The sequence below is a fragment of the Microcebus murinus genome, chromosome 2 (genome assembly GCF_040939455.1).
Source record: "Microcebus murinus isolate Inina chromosome 2, M.murinus_Inina_mat1.0, whole genome shotgun sequence".
In the NCBI taxonomy this organism is placed as follows: Eukaryota; Metazoa; Chordata; class Mammalia; order Primates; family Cheirogaleidae; genus Microcebus; species Microcebus murinus.
The window spans coordinates 10,230,328-10,246,800 of NC_134105.1; the positions used below are offsets into that span (position 1 = coordinate 10,230,328).

The 16,473-nt window shown below is 49.2% G+C and overlaps 1 protein-coding gene across 2 annotated transcripts; it reads left to right on the top strand.

Moving 5' to 3' along the window:
* The first annotated feature begins 257 nt into the window (after positions 1 to 257).
* On the top strand, positions 258 to 14,929 carry NECAP2 (NECAP endocytosis associated 2). 2 transcript variants are annotated; one of them, XM_012763083.3, is made up of 8 exons: positions 258 to 418; positions 2,968 to 3,068; positions 5,307 to 5,411; positions 5,498 to 5,579; positions 6,556 to 6,664; positions 10,097 to 10,274; positions 12,765 to 12,852; positions 13,723 to 14,929. In XM_012763083.3, exons 1-8 carry the CDS (start codon positions 327 to 329, stop codon positions 13,769 to 13,771), a joined length of 804 nt encoding a protein of 267 aa, XP_012618537.1. In that variant the 5' UTR covers positions 258 to 326; the 3' UTR covers positions 13,772 to 14,929. The 2 variants fall into 2 exon arrangements, with proteins under 2 accessions (XP_012618537.1, XP_012618538.1); XM_012763084.3 differs by having other exon boundaries at positions 12,768 to 12,852.
* Positions 14,930 to 16,473: the final 1,544 nt, after the last annotated feature.

A 16,473-nucleotide genomic window follows, 5' to 3' on the forward strand; every position in this document is an offset into this window, starting at 1 on the left:
AAGAATTGAGGCGATGGGAGTGACCCACAACCAGACCACGGATTGCATGCGGTCTGTGTGGAAGCGTTCTCTGCGGCCGGCCGAGGGTGCCTGGTGGGAGGAGAAGCCTCCAGGGCACCAGACTTCTGCGCAAGTCAGTGGCTGGGGCCTGTCCGCCGCGTGTCTTGAGCCAGAACTGCCAGCAGAGGGCGCGCAGGCGAGGAGGTGCTGAGGCCCACGAGCCGCCGCTCTAGCCAGAGCGTGGTCATAGAGTCGCACCGCTTCCGGCCTTTCCGGGGGCGGGGCAGAGGAAGGAGCCGGAAGTTTGGTGGGCTCCAGGCGTCGAGATGGAAGATAGCGGGTACGAGTCGGTCCTCTGCGTTAAACCAGAAGTTCACGTCTACCGCATCCCGCCGCGGGCCACCAACCGTGGCTACAGGTGACCTTCCGCCGTTGGGACAGGCCGGTTCCGACTTAAACCCTTCCCCGCCGCCCCGACACACCCACTGCTGGAGCCGAGGACTGCCCCGACCAGTTTAGGGGCGAGGGGGAGGTAATGCTGTGGCTTCTTCCAGTTCGAGGCCCGAGCAGGGAAGGGGACCCAGAATTTCGGCCGTCTTGGTACGACGCACGGTACTCCTGCCTGCAGGGAAGGCGTTTAAGCCGTGTCTAGCGCTTGGGGACCCCAGCGGGCTGCTGGGTACTCTAAATTTGGTCGGGGGTGGTGGTGTCACGGACCCTTCTCTTTCAGCACTAATAGGTGGCCTTGAGGGGTTTCTTGAAAAGCCTTAAGTGGGGAGGGGCCCTATCATAGGAAATCCCCGCGGGGAGGGGAGGGAGCCTCAAACCAGATAAAAGGATCCGTCCTGGGGTGCTTTAAGCTGATGGTTGAAGCCCAGGGTCCTCTCCCTACCGAGAACCCTTCGCACGAATCTCTCTCTTGATCACAGCCTGTGGCACTTGGGAAGAACCTGTCCATACTTCCCTTTGTAATTTTCACCCGAGCCAAGTAAACACACATATACTTGTAAATAGAATATCTCTGAAAGGGAACACAGGAAACTGTCTTAGGGAAGTGGCATGGGGAAATTTCCTTTCACTGTGCACCCTTCTGTACTGTTTGCATTTTATTATCCTATGTATGCATTGCCTGTTAAAACAAGACAAAAAACATTAAAAGAAAAAAATATATACCTGATATAGACAACCTGTTCTATGGCTATTTTGTGCTAATGGGGGAGGGTGGTTCTTCAAGGCAGTGTTTGTACAAGTTATTCGGAAATACAGGATTGGCCTGCACTGCAAGACTGATAGAGTGTCCACATATCTGTCCTCTTACTACTTCCCAGTTGTATTATCATGAGGTCATAGCTGATTTTCTAGTGATCAAATATTTTATAGAACACTATTGTATCCATGACATAATTTTAAAATAGTGTGGAAACAATAACAAATATATTTCTATCATCTAACTGGAGATGGGCCGTCAAACCAGGGATGGTTATCTACTCCCATACCCTGTTGGGTCTTTGGTAGGATGGGTTTGGTTTCCCTTGGTGCCCCAGAAAGTTAGGTTATCAAGTGGCAGGCCTGGCTGGTTTGGTTTAGAGGAAACTTCTGGAACCTGCACTTCAACCTCAGAGCTTTCACTCTGAATCTAAGGCCTGTTGCTCCAGAAAGAGGAACTGAAACCAAGACTGCTGACTTGTGAATTGAAAGTCTGCATTTGTGTGGCCCTCAAAACAACGTGTGTCCAGAGGTTTTGAGAGCTGGCATGTACTTAGGAACTTCCGAGAAAAGCCTCCTGGAAATACCTCCTGCAAACACCCGTGGTTCTTGATATTTGCGGGTTTTACTGAGCTGCTTCTTAGAACTAAAATGTGACATTATTGCTTTAAAAGAACCAAAAGGCCATTGCTATAGGTCTATGGTTTCTTGGGTTTCTTTCTGCCTGGGATACCTTTGAGAATCTATTTCCTAAACACCCACCCACCTTTCGCACATGTACTATTGCTCTGTCTCTAATGTACTACTTTCTCTTCTACTAATGATCGCTTCCCTCCATATTTGTCCTCCAAGATAGTCTCAGCGGTCCCAAATGGTCAGTCTGGCCACCACCGCCTAGTATTGTCTTAAACAGAAACAATAGGCCCCATAGCTGCTTCCTCTACAGAAAGGAAACTAGAAGGACGCCTGACTCAGAGAAAGTCTCCGTAGTCTAGAACGGGGGTCAGCAAGCTACAACTCACTGTTTTCATATGATCCACAAGCTAAGGATGGTTTTTACATTTTTAAGTGGTTGGGAAATTTTTAAAGGAGAACATTTTGTTCTTTGTTCTTTTTCTTTTTTTATTTTGCATTTTCTTTTTTAGAGATAGGGTCTCGCTCTGTTGCCCAGGCTGGAGTGCAGTGGCATGATCATACCTCACTATAACCTTCAAACTCTTGGGCTCAAGCTATCCTCCCACCTCAGCCTTCCTAGTAGCCGAGACTACAGGCATACGCCAGCAGGCCCTGCTAATTTTTAAATTTTTTTGTAGAAATGGGGTATCGCTGTGTTGTTTAGACTGGGCTCGAACCCCTGGCCTCAAGTGATCCTTCCACCTTGGCCTCCCAAAGGGCTGGGATTACAGGCATGAGCCACTGTACCTGGCAAGGAATAAAATGTGAAAATTATATGAATTTCAGATTTCAATGTCTGTGTAATTTTATTGAAATACAGATAGAGTCAGAAGAAAATAGTTAACATACTTAAAGCACCAACATGTGCACATACAGTCTGACTGCTTTCACTCTATAATAGCAGAGTTGCCCAGGTGTGACAGGCTGTGTGGCCTGCAAACCAGAAATATTTACTGTCTGGCCATTTACATAAAATGTTTGCCAACCCCTGGTCTAGAACAAGCAGTCCTTCCCATTCCCATCCCCTGCATTGGAGTCATGGAGCAGAAGCCTCTGGCAGAAGCTCAGTGGTGTTTGTCCCCTTAGGGCCGCAGAGTGGCAGCTGGACCAGCCGTCATGGAGTGGTCGGCTAAGGATCACTGCAAAGGGGCAGGTGGCCTACATCAAGCTGGAGGACAGGACCTCAGGTAAAGGCAAGGAGGGCTGCATTGGGCTGAGCTGCTGCACCCCCGCTGTGTGAAGGGAAAGGCAGCCTGGGCCTGGCCAGGCTGCTCGGGAGTGATGGGAACCTGCGGAGATCAGAGATGCAAGCGCACCTTTAAGCTGCCTCCATTCCTCTACCTTAGTTGTAGAAACCACCGTCCTCATGTGTACAAAGGACTCTTTCTTGTCAAGCGCTTGTTCCTTTTGGGAATCCTTAGGAAAATACTAATTTTGGAGGCCAAGGAGAGGCGATGCGCAGTTACATCCCAGTGGGAAGGAGGAAGCCTGGAGCTTGCCTTGAAGATAGCTGTGGAGCCCTGGTTCTTACTCAGGGATTCTGTTTATCAGCACGCGGTAACTCCCCAGAGCTGGCCGCCGTTAACTGATATGAGCTGGAAACTGTCCTACTCAGCTCTTTCTGTGGTGAGAGGACAAGCCAAGCTGGGCTGGGTTGGGGTCAGGTTTCACTGGGGAAACCTCCCTGGAAGTCCTGGGCCTCTGGCTGAGCTGTGGAGGCCACCAGGTCTGGAATTGTCCCAGCCTGAGAGGCCCTCGAGTGGGGATTGAGCACAGCGCCTGCTCAGTCAGGGGTCACAGCATTTGGTCATTTGTTTTTTCTGATGTGGTGGTTTTCCTTTGTGGAGCAGAAGAAAGTACAGAGACTTAAAGGCAGAACTGGCTGTCTCTTCTCAGAACTGCGCTCCTTCTGCCTGCGCTGTAAGACCTTGGGCGGGCCACGTGACCACTGGAGCCCTGGCCTCCTTTGTGTTGAAAGGGGCATCACCTTAGTTCTTCTTCACAAGGTTTTTGGAAATAGGAAGTGGGCAGATGTGTATCTAATTGTTTTGTGAACTGCAAGGTGCTCAAAGCATTGATTTATTCTCCTGCAGCATGGGGGTGCCGGGGTAAGTACTGGCTGCAGAGGACTTTGAAGGGGAAGCTGCCGTGGCTAGGCTGGGGAATTTTGGCTGGAGAATTGCTGGGATGTCTCGGGTGTTGTCACAAGGGAATGGCAATGCCTTTTGTTCTTTGTGAGTGTAACATGACTGCCCAGTGTGACAGCCACTGCTTAGGGCTGAGCCTCATCCACAGGACCCACCCCCCAGGATGTTCTCAGCTCGACTAGCTCATGTTGGTCTCACTTTGTAATGAGCAGTGACTCTAGGCCAGGGTTTCTCAGCCTGTTGCCACGTGGGGCCAGGTGAGTCTTTGTTGTGGGGAGCTGTGGAGTCCAATGTAAGGTGTTTAGCCACATCCCTGACTTTTACCTACCAGATGCCAGTAGCACCCCCTGCATTGTGACATCCAGTGATGTCCCTAGACATTGCCAGGTGCCTTTTGGAGAGCAGAATCACCCCAAATTGAGAACCACTGCTCTTGGCTGAAGGCATCTGGGTGAGTCTGTTACAACTGTCAGATAAATTGACAAGAAGCTGCAAGCTCTAGGGCCATCGGTTTTAATCAGTTGAGCCTTGATTACACAGTCACCTTTAAACCACAGGACTTGGAATATATTTGGTTAAATACTTAAAGCACTAACAGAGGTCAGCACATGCAAAAATTATGCCGGCCATTAATGCTCACAAAAGTTGCATGTTGTCCTGCACCTACACAGAGCCGAATTTCACAAGGGCCTCTTTTAAAACCAGTCAATCTTCCCCTGTCTCTGAGATTAAATTAAATCATCCTGCTTCAGATTCTGCTGTTGGTACTAGAACTCCCTCCCTTCTTTCCTCGGGGCTCACTGCCCCTTCTTACAGTCCTGCCTCAGGTACTAGGCTTTTTTCGAATGTGTGGTGTGTTGTGCCAGTGCGCTCAGGGTCCGAGCAGGTAGTGTAAATGGGTAATTTGGGTAGGTAGCAGCTCTAGCCTATTCATCTCAGGTGGGGATGGAGGCCCAGCATTGGTACAGCCTATTTTTAAGAGAAGCAAGAAATTTGGATTAGTTTACATGTACTTTGATTTCAAATGGTTTGGCAATTAAATAAAACATTATAATTAACCGGGGGCTGGATTTGACCTGTAAGCCGTCTCTGACTTAAACCTCTCCTTAATTCTATTTCTGTGTCTTACGCAAGGATGGATTTGATTTGAGCCCGAGAGTGAGGTTTGCCCATCTGCCTCAGTTGGCCTGAGTTGCTTTGCAGGAAAAAGGCCCCAGTAGTGTGACAGCAACACAAGGCTGGGAGGGGATCAAGGCTCACCCGAACTTGTGCTTTCAGGGGAGCTCTTTGCTCAGGCTCCGGTGGATCAGTTTCCTGGCATAGCTGTGGAGAGCGTGACGGATTCCAGCAGGTACTTCGTTATCCGCATCGAAGATGGAAATGGTACGTGTGGGTCTTGGTGCTTCTTCCTCTTGAGAAAAGTTTTCTCTGCCGCTGGAAAGTGGGATTGATCATGTGTTGTCCTCCAGGGCGACGGGCGTTTATTGGAATTGGCTTCGGGGACCGAGGTGATGCCTTTGACTTCAACGTTGCATTGCAGGACCATTTCAAGTGAGTGGTCCTGGGAGACACGTGCTCATGTCTCCTCCCTTCTTTCCCTGCGCAGAATGATTTCCCTGGTTTGGATACTCAAAATGTGATTTGTCTGGTAGCAGAGCCTCAGGAAAACACAGTTCTCCTTCGGACAGGCTCCCTTCTCTCTGATCTGCCAGTCCTCATCTCTGCTGTGAAGTCTTCTTTTCCCAAGGCCCATCTCTGCCATCCCTGTCAACTGGCTCAGCCTTCAAGGTGTCACATCTCTTCCCCTACCAGGCCCCTGAGCAACCAAAGTCCTTGTCAGGCTCCTTTGGCCTTTATGGGCCTGTTCTTGGAGTGCATGGATTTCCAGGCTACCCAGCAGATGCCCTGGTATCCTTTATGAAGCTCAAAGACAGGGCAGGAAAGTCCTCCTCTGCCATCTGCGGGGCTCCAGCTCTGGCTGCCTGTGAACAGGCAGCGCCCAGCCACTCACGTGGGTGCCTCTGGCACTTCCCTGACCTGGCGCCTCTGTCCCAGGTGGCTGCTGGATGGTGTTGTATGGAGGGTGGGGGACCTTTGTCTTGCCCTCTACATCTGGGCATCCGTTTTATCTCCCATCTACCTTATGAGCATCCGGGGTGCGTGTAGAGACTGTTTCTTAGTTCTCATGCCAAGTGCTAGGGAGGAAAGGGCCAGACTCTGACATTTCGTGGAGACAGTCTTGAGAACCTTCAGCATGAGTGGTCTTTCTGAACGCTCATAGCCGTCTTTAAGACCTCTATAATTGCCAGCCTCTTGTGCTGATGAGGCAGCAGACATGTATGCAGCTACCTAAGTGTCAGAGTCAGGATTTGAATTCAGGCCCACCTCCCAAGCCTACGCTCTTTTTGCCACACTGCCTCCATACGTGCCTCGGCCTGGATGGGGGCAAGTGGCAGTGAAGTGAGTGAGCGAGTGCAGGGTAGGTGGTCTCTTCCTTCCTCACGTTTTCTTCCTGTTCTCTACCCAGGTGGGTGAAACAGCAGTGTGAATTTGCAAAACAAGCTCAGAATCCAGACCAAGGCCCCAAATTGGACCTGGGCTTCAAGGAGGGCCAGACCATCAAGCTCAACATCGCAGTGAGTCCTACCCTCGCTTGGCTGTGGTGGCCATGGTCATGTGATGGTTGTGGCCCCCCAGCCACTCACAGTTCAGTTCCTTCGGTTGAGCAGATGTTCACCGAGCAGCTGCCTTGTGCCAGGTTCTGTACCAGGCTGAACAAGGCACCTCTGCTCTCGTGGAGCTCAGAGTTGAGCTGAAACAGGCAGGCGAAGATGTGATTACAACATGGCAGGAGAGGTTCTACAACTGAAGGCTACCCTGGGTGCCGTGGGCTCCTAGAGGAAGGGCTCATAGCCCATAGTTGGAGGAACCAAGGAAGGCTTCCTGGAAAGAGTGACTTGTGAGCAAGGGAAGGGGGATCAAAGGGTGGTTCAGCATGTGCAAAACCTCTGAGTTGAGGAGCGTCAGTCATTTTGCTACCAGAGGCGGTGTCTCTGTCCTGGCTGTTAGAGTGGGTCTGGAGGGGTCAGTGTGTTCATCCCAAGCTGTGTCTTGGCCTCATAGGAGAGTTCTGGGCAGGAAGGTGTCTAGGTGGGTGCGGGAGTCATGGGCAGCATCTGCTAGTGGAGGTGTCCTGGCTCCCTGTGTCTTTGTCCCGAGCTGCTCCGCATGCAGCTTTCCCTGTGAGCGCCTGGCGAATAGGAGTGGGCCGAGCTGGGTTGCCCGTAACCTGGCTGCAGGGCTGGAGTGGGGAGGTGGAGTCAGAATCATGATTTGGGGGAACCAAGGACGAAATGGATGTGTTTTTTTGAAGAAGCTTTGTAACTCTAATGCTTTTCCTCTTTACTTACCATCTCTCTCCTCTTTTCTGCTTTATGCTGGTGATGATTTGAGACCCTTGAAGTCGGCCAGCTGGCCCTTAAGAGAAAATACAAATCCAATCCAGGGGACTGGTTGGAATGCGAGTCTTTTTCTTGCTTGGAGGAAACTAACATTTAATGAGCATCAGCTGTGGGCCAGGTAGTGTTTTGATTTTTTTTTTTTTTTTTTTTAGGCATTTCTCATATGAATGAAACATCCTCCCCCTGTTCTCTATATAGTACCAGGAAATTGAGACTTAGAGAGGTTAAGGGACTTACCCAGGGTTATAGGCTAGAAATAACTGGCCCAGCTGGACTCACATGGAGGACTTTCAGGTCTTTTGACTTCGGGGCTGGTCTCACTATTTGATTAAGCTGCTGCTTCCTTACAAATAGGGATCCACCTCGTCCTCGTCTTCATCTGTGTAACTCATGTTGGTTTCTGGCTCATGCTTTGTGCTCAGTTTTTTTTGTTTTTTTGAGACAGAGTCTCACTTTGTTGCCCAGGCTAGAGTGAGTGCTGTGGCATCAGCCTAGCTCACAGCAACCTCAAGCTCCTGGGCTCAGGCGATCCTCCTGCCTCAGCCTCCCGAGTAGCTGGGACTATAGGCATGCGCCACCATGCCTGGCTAATTTTTTTCAGCTGTCCAAGTAATGTCTTTCTATTTTTAGTAGAGACGGGGTCTCGCTCTTGCTCAGGCTGGTCTCGAACTCCTGAGCTCAAACGATTCACCCACCTCAGCCTCCCAGAGTGCTAGGATTTGTGCTCAGTTTTTTTTTTTTTTTTTTTGAGACAGAGTCTCACTTTGTTGCCCGGGCTAGAGTAGTGCCGTGGCGTCAGCCTAGCTCACAGCAACCTCAAACTCCTGGGCTCGAGTGATCCTTCTGCCTCAGCCTCCCGGGTAGCTGGGACTACAGGCATGCGCCACCATGCCCGGCTAATTTTTTATATATATATCAGTTGGCCAATTAATTTCTTTCTATTTATAGTAGAGACGGGGTCTCGCTCAGGCTGGTTTTGAACTCCTGACCTTGAGCAATCCGCCCGCCTCGGCCTCCCAAGAGCTAGGATTACAGGCGTGAGCCACAGCGCCCGGCCTATGTGCTCAGTTTTTGTTTAAAAAAACATTTTGTTAGCTGGGCTGAGTGGCTCACGCCTGTAATCCTAGCACTCTGGGAGGCTGAGGCAGGTGAATCGTTTGAGCTCAGGAGTTCGAGACCAGCCTGAGCAAGAGCGAGACCCCGTCTCTACTAAAAATAGAAAGACATTACTTGGACAGCTAAAAATGTATAGAAAAAATTAGCCAGGCATGGTGGCGCATGCCTGTAGTCCCAGCTACTTGGGAGACTGAAGCAGAAGGATTTCTTGAGCCCAGCAGTTTGAGGTTGCTGTGAGCTAGGCGGATGCCATGGCACTCTAGCCCAGGCAACAAAGTGAGACTGTCTCAAAAACAAACAACCAAACAAAAACCATTTTGTTGGAGTATAATATGCATGCAGAAAAGCACACAAATCATAAATGCAAAACTCAGTGAATTGTTAAAACCAAAGTTACAAATATCCAGGGGCCTCAAACTACGGCCTCAGGGCCACATGCGGCCCGTCGAGGACATTTATCTGGCCTGCCAGGTGTTTTTGCCACCACTGCCTGTCCTGCTTAGCAGCCGACTCATCCCAGGCCCACAGTGCGCATGTGTGGAATGTGCGCCGCACTCTCCAACGGCCCTCCAACAGTCTGAGGGACAGTGAACTGGCCCCGTTTAAAAAGTTTGAGGACCCCTGAATTTATAAACTGTAAATAGCCCAGTTGAGGAGCAGAAGATTGTCAGCACTCTGGAAGCCCCTTTCCTGATCTCTTCCAGTAACTGCTTACGCCGAGTAACTGTATCCTGACTTTGCACAAACTCCCATCTTTTGTTCCAAAACACCCTCCCTTTTTTTGTTCCGAACTTTGGTGCATTGAATCATATGCTTTCTACTCCTTTGGTATGACTTCTTTCCTTTGCTCAGTGTAACATTTGTGCGTGTAATCCATATTGTTGTGTGTAGTTTGTTCATTCTCATTATTGTGGCATTTCCATTGTGATAATGTACCCAGTTTATCTGTTTTACTGATGGTGGACATTTTGGTAGTTTCCAGTTTGGGGCTATTATAAATGGTGCTGCTGTGAATGTTTGGCTCCATGTCTTTTGGTGCACGTGTGCATGCATTTCTGTTGGCTCTATAGGAGTGGAATAGCAGAGTCACAAGTTTCTATGTTGCCCTTTATAGATCCTTTCAAACAATTTTTCAAAGAAGTTTTACCAGTTTACATTTCCACCAGCAGTGCATGAGTTTTTGCTCCATATCCTTGTCAATACTTAATAGTCTACATTTTAGCCATTCTGGTGCATGTGTGGTGGCATATCATTGTAGCTTTGATGATTAATGAAGTAGGGTGCTGGGTTTCAAAATGAACCATATTTGTGACAGATTCAGAATTGTGATGCATTGAGTCTAGCTCATAACATTAAAGGTGCTGGATAGGACCATCTTTTTGGTTATGTATATGTTGGTCTGGGAATCACCTTGGCTCTGCTCTTGGAGTTTTCTAATGGCAGTGGAGATTTAGCAGAATTGACTGATTTGCATTCTTTTGATCTCTTTAGAACATGAAGAAGAAGGAAGGAGCAGCTGGGACTTCCCGAGCCCGGCCTGCCAGCACAGGAGGGCTGAGCCTGCTTCCCCCACCCCCAGGGGGCAAAACCTCTACCCTGATCCCTCCGCCTGGGGAGCAGTTGTCTTTTGGGGGATCCCTCACCCAGCCAGCAGTTGTTCCCGGTTCAGGTCAGTGCTCGGGGTGACTGCTGAATCTGCACCTGTGGGTTCCTCTTCCCCCCTGGAAGGTGGGCACCACCAATCTGATCGTGCACACACCTGGTAAGGGGCTCCTCTATTCCCCTAACACCTTCTCCTTGCCCTATTGGGTGTCTGCCCTCCCATGATAGGCAGGGACTGGGGCTGGTTTGTTACTGTGACATCATCATATACAGGTTCCTGGTTCTCGGTGGGTATTGAGTGAGTGGGTGATGAAGACATGGTCTCTGCTCACATGTAGTGGGAGAGATGAGTCACAGGCACAAAGATCAACTGTACAGGGCCCAGACTCACTCCCAGCTGTTGTGATCTGGGGAGGCTTCATGGCAGAGGTGGCATTGATCTAGACCTTGAGGAAAGGAGATTGGGGCAAGGGTAGTTGGCATGCCAGGCAGAGAGAAGAGCATGACTAAGGCTCAGACTTTTATACCTGAGTGTATTTTTATACCTGAGTGTATTTTACACCTGGTGTATTTAGGTGGGCGCAGCATAAGGTGTGCCAAAGTGAGCAGTGGGAAATCCATTTGGAAATTTAGTTTGGAGTGAGCCCCACATTGAGGCTGTCAGATACTGGGAAGCTGAGTGGCAGCTCCCCTAGCAGGCTACGCTGATGAGCACTTGGGAGATCCCAGGATTCCAGAAGTTAGCGTGTAGGGTCAGCCTCTGACAGTGCCAGCCCTTTGCCTCTGCCCCACACCCCTTGCCCAGCTTGACGCTCCCGGCCTAACCCAGGCTGGGGGATTGTCACCAGCCTGCTTTTCCCCACACAGCTCTCACCAGCCTCCGGGTAGGCACCTTCCTGCTTTCCTGACATTGGCTCCTGTCTGGGGGGTGAGCTTCAAACCTCAGCCTGGTGGGGAATACTCCAGCCAGGAGAGTGGAGGAGCAGCAGCCAGAGAGCCCCTGCCCTGGCACCAGGAATTATTCTTTAAGCATTATTTCTCAGGGTGGGGTCACAGGGCCATTTGCTTTGGCATCGTGGGGGGTGGGAGCAGGAATCTGCAGTATTATTTTTATCCTCATTCGTATGCACACTAAAGTCTGAAAGCCACTGCTTTCAGCCTTCCCTCGGTTGCTGTTGCATTTTAACAGGTAGCGTGGAGCACCACCCACTACATGCCGGGTGGCATTTTAGGGACTGGCGTGGTACAATACAGCATAAAATCCTTGCTCTCAAGGGCTTGTGTTCTAATGTGTGAGGCAGGCAGTTAGCCTGTTTACAAACAATGGTGTCACTTCATAAGCCATGAATAACAACATTTATTGAGCACTTCCTATATGCTTCAGAACCAGACTGGTTAGGTTCAAATTCTAGCTTACCAGTTTTATGATCTTCAGAAAAGTGCTTTACTTCTCTGTGCCTCAGTTTCCTCATCTGTAGGACAGGAAAAGTAACCATACCATAATACAGGTTTCTTGGGAGGATCAGATACGTTAATTTGTGTACAGCACTTAGAACAATTTCTAGAACATTGTAAGTGCTCACTGAATGTTAGCTCTCATTTTATTAATATTGCTGTTATCTCTACCATGTGTGGGCCTGTTCTGAGCATTCCTATATATTAATTTAATCCTCACACCAGTCCTGTGAAGTACTCATTGTTATTGTCCTCATTTTAGAGATAAGAAAACTGAAACTTAAGTGACTTGTACAAAGTCGCATGCTAGTTCTCACCTGTCTTCTCCTAGGGCCTGTGGTAAGGCTCCTATGAGATAATGTGCATTAAGCACTTGGTGAACTGTAAAACTCTAAATCATCGAGGGCCTTGGTTTTATCAGGTCTCCCAGCCCAGAGCAGATTAGAAGTAGCAAATTAGTGGGAAGGCCTGGGTGGCAGACACACGGCCTTCAGAAGGGGCGAAGGCCGTGTGTTGGCAGCACCAGGGAAGTGCCAGAAAAGTACAAAAGGAGGCATTGCAGCCCCATCACGCCACCCACCTCAGTGAGAGATAAGCACAGGACCAGCTTCTGTGTTACCTCTTCTGGAAGGCTCTTCCCAACCCCAGCCAGTTTGGGGCCTGGGACTTGGCACATGTCGGGCACACTGTGTTTTCAGCTGGTTGATCCAGAAACTTGGACTGCAGGCTTTGTATAAAGATGATTTGTGGTTTGAGTGGGCATTCTTCATTCAAGAAGCGAGGACAGAATATAATAAATTTTAAATGGATTTCAACATAAACGATTAAAAGCAAAGTCAGCTTCAGGTAGGAAAGATAGATGGCACGTGACTCACCCTCCCTGGCGCCCTCCTTCCACCTTGTATGTGGCTTTCTGCCTTTTCTCCAGGAGGCCTCTAGGGTTGGTGACAAGATGGTGGAAATGTGGCAATTCACTGGTGTTTTGTTGCCCAATAGAATGTCACTGAGTCTCATGATTTGGTCACTGAGACAACCAGAAAGAGAGGTCTCTGACTCCTCTGTCTTCTCTTCTCTCCCTACGCGTCGGACTTGGGGACATCAGTAGGAGGTGCCACCGTATCCTGGCCCCAGCCCAAGCCTGCCACTGCTGCCACCGCAGACGTCTGGGGAGACTTTGCCAAATCCACAGGGTGAGGAGGGCCACGTGTGGTGGGACTGAGACCAGGCTGTGGGTCTAAAAACCTGGGATGGCTCCACGTGCTTTTCTTCTGGTGTTGAGAGCAACAGTTTTGATTGGGACTTTTAAGCCAGCCAGGGGACAGAGGCCCAGAGTGCCTACTTTGGGTGGCACACTTCTCTCTGTGAAGGCTTTTTGCTGCTCTCCACCACTAGGTGGCCTGAGGCCACCTTTTGCAAATCTGTCTGGTCCTGTAAACCACCTTGCAAGTGCTTTGGCTTATCCCTAGTACCTCCTTCCTCCCTGCTGTCCCTAATGTCCCCAGAACACTGGGCTAAGAGTTAATACCCAGGTCCTAGCCTTGGTCCCTCCTCATGGGACCTCTGAGCCAACTGGCTAGCCTTTACTTGGGGTCAGGGTAAGAAGATGCTAAATTCCTATTGTACCAGTATTTATATGGACAAGTTCTAGGACAGAGGTCAGCACACATTTTCTATGAGGGACCAGGTAGCAAATAGTTTCAATTATTCGGGCCACATGGTCTCTGTTCTAGCTACTCAGTTCTGCTGTTTTAGCACAAGGGTGGCCACTGACAATAAGTAAGTGAATTAGGGGATAGTAGTGTATCAATAAAACTTTATTTACAAAAACACAGAGGCAAGACACAACTAATTTAAGAGTCTTTCATATTTTATAACTGTAAACTTTAACTATAAGAAAAAACAGAGAGCCAGTTGGTGTCTGGGCCATAGTTTGCTGAACACTGCTCTAGAACAGTTAGAAACTGGCTTCTTAGAGCTCTTTGTGCCTAGAGAGAAGCCAGTTTTACCTACATTGTATTTTCAAAAATCTGAATTCCCGCCACCCTTGTCTGTCTTCACAGATCAACTTCCAGCCAGACTCAACCAGGCACGGGCTGGGTCCAGTTCTGACCTGAGCACGGTTCTCTTTTTCCTCATGTGACTTCTGGGAAGGAGCTGCCTCACCTGGGTCAAAGGAAGGAGGATGAAGCACTCCCTGCTGGCCTCTGTGTGGAGCACCCTCTCCTCTCCTCACCTGGCTCTCTCGGCAAACTCCATGCTAGGCACGCTGCTTCCTGGGATTCAAGTATGCGACCAGAACACAGGAGGAAAGAAGCCCCAGGAGACCTGTCCCCATCTGTCCTCTTGACATGAGACTCTGAGACTAGACATCTTCCATCACAATGACCCATATTAAACACAAGCCCCCAAAGCAAAAGAATGGGTTGAGTTTGCTGCCTGGATTGAGATGGGCCCTTCTCAGGGTTTACAGGTGTCACGTGATCATGTTCGGCATGGGGTTTCTGCACCCACATTGGCTGTAGCCACTTCGGTCAGTCTGCCTTCCAGAGGAGGGAAGCAGACCTTTCCAGCAGGTCTATGGGCTGCAGCTTGAACAGACAATCAGGAGGGAAATTGGAAGGATCAAGCAGCTTTTTAAGTGTTTAAATATTTTGCTTTACTAACGTGCTGATCTGCACTAACTTGTCTTTGCAAAAGGAACCGCTTCTGCAGTGCGCTGCCGTGGGGGTCTCTGAAGGCCTTCCTCGCTGTCAGCCCGCTGCCCTGGACTTCAGGCAGCAGTGTTCGTCTCTGCCCAGTTGCCTGGTTTTCCAACTCAGGGCCAGGGCAGGCGCTGGAAGCCACGTGGAAGTGTTTGGGCAGGAAGGTGGAAGCTGTTGTCACTGAGGTGGGGTCAGCCTTCCTGTCTGCTGGCGGCTCTCTGGGCTTATAGGTTCACAGTGCTGCTTCTGGCGGACTTGGGTTTTCTCTTTGGTGGTTTCTGGAGTATTAATACTTTATCTGCAGAGAACCTCTTACTTTCTTTTCTCCTTCAGGGACTGTGAATGACAGAAGGAGCTCGGTGAACTAGAAGTCCAGCGTTGTCTGGATTACTGGTTTATAAGCAATAATTTTATCTGAGCACACCTCTGAAATTGCTTTTATTGACTTACCTCTCAATTGAAAGATTTCTTTTTTGAAGGGTCAAGACCATGAACTGAAAAATGTGTTGGCCTTTTTGTGGGACCAGATTTTTAAGATAAAAAAATAAATACTTCTGTCAACATATGTAAGGGTGAATGTGTTTTTGGCAGCATGGCTGCTAAACTATCCAGGATGCCACAGCTAGCCTCTCAGCCACCTTTCTCTATGTCTAGACTTAAAGTCCAGCCACAGGGTGTCAGATTGGCCAAAGTGAGGAAATTTGCCCCTACTGCCCCAAAGCAATCATTAACTTCTCTCTCCTGCATCCAGAAGAGTACAGTCCTTGGGTGATGTGAAAATAGTTGCTTGAATCACATTTTCTGGGGCTTAATTCTCTTCTGGAACCTCAGGTGATATAGGCTATGCTAGAGAGCTTGGCCCCTTGCCTTCTGTCTCCTAACCACCTGAGCTTGCAAGCTGATCATTCCCAGTTATGCCTTCAGATGAGACCCCAGGCCTGGCCAATACCTTGTAGCCTGCAAAGGACCCAGCTAAGCTGTGCCCGGTCTCCTGACCCATAGGAACAGGATAGTAAATGTGTTGTTTTAAGTTGGTAAGTTTGGTAATATTGTTATGCAGCAATAGGAAACTAATATAATTGAGCAAAGAGTGAATCTGGACAGATTTAATGGCTGTGTGGCCTTGGGAGGTCACTTAACATGCTCCTTTGGGCCTTGCTATCCCCTTGACAATGACAGTAGTTATCGCTGTATAATGTTTACTCTCTGCTAGGCACTGTCCTGTATAGGCACTTAACCTGTAAGACTCATTTCATCATCATAGCAGCCCTATGAGGTAGATACTTGTCTTAGTCCGTTTAGGCTGCTATGACAATAGCATAGCCTGGGTGGCTTACAGACAACAGACAATGGTAGCTCACAGTTCTGGAGGCAGGGAAGTCCAAGATCAAGGGGCTGGCAGATTCGGTGTCTGAGAAGGCTGTCTTCTGGCTCTAACCTCACACGGTGGAAGGGGCAAAAGAGCCCTCTGGGTCCATCGATGAGGGCTCCACCCCCATGACACAGCTCCCCAAAGCCCCACCTCCAGACACCATCACACTGGGGATTAGGTTTCAACATGAATTTGGGGACACACAAACATTGTCTATGGCAGTTCTCATTCCTGTTATGAAAACGATGAGACAGAAGCACAGTGAGATTGTAATTTGCCCAAAGTTACATGGTGGGGAAGTGGCAGAGCTGGGACCCGCTGGCTTTGTCCATGCTTTTAGTCAAGGTGGTCTACGTCTTGCACAGTGCTGCCTACAGGGCCTGCTTAATGCTCAAGACCTGCTTGATGCATGGAAGTCCCCATTCCTCCCACGTGGACTGAGAAAGCCATCGTGTGGCAAGTATGAATGACAGCCCAAAGGGTGACCGGAAGCTGCTATAATGCATCATGGGCATGCCATAGCTGCTAATAGTTGTTGATTTCTCCAAGCTGGAGTGAGAAAGATACCATGCTCTGGGCAGAGTGGACTAGAGTAGGGAAAAGGCCAAATTTTCCTCACCACAGCTTGAATGTAGACACTTTAATAGTTTCCTCCTACTCAGAGATAGAATGCAGACATGAAAACTGAAAACAAATATTACCATCGTCTGTAATATTGTCATAGCAAAACATTGGAA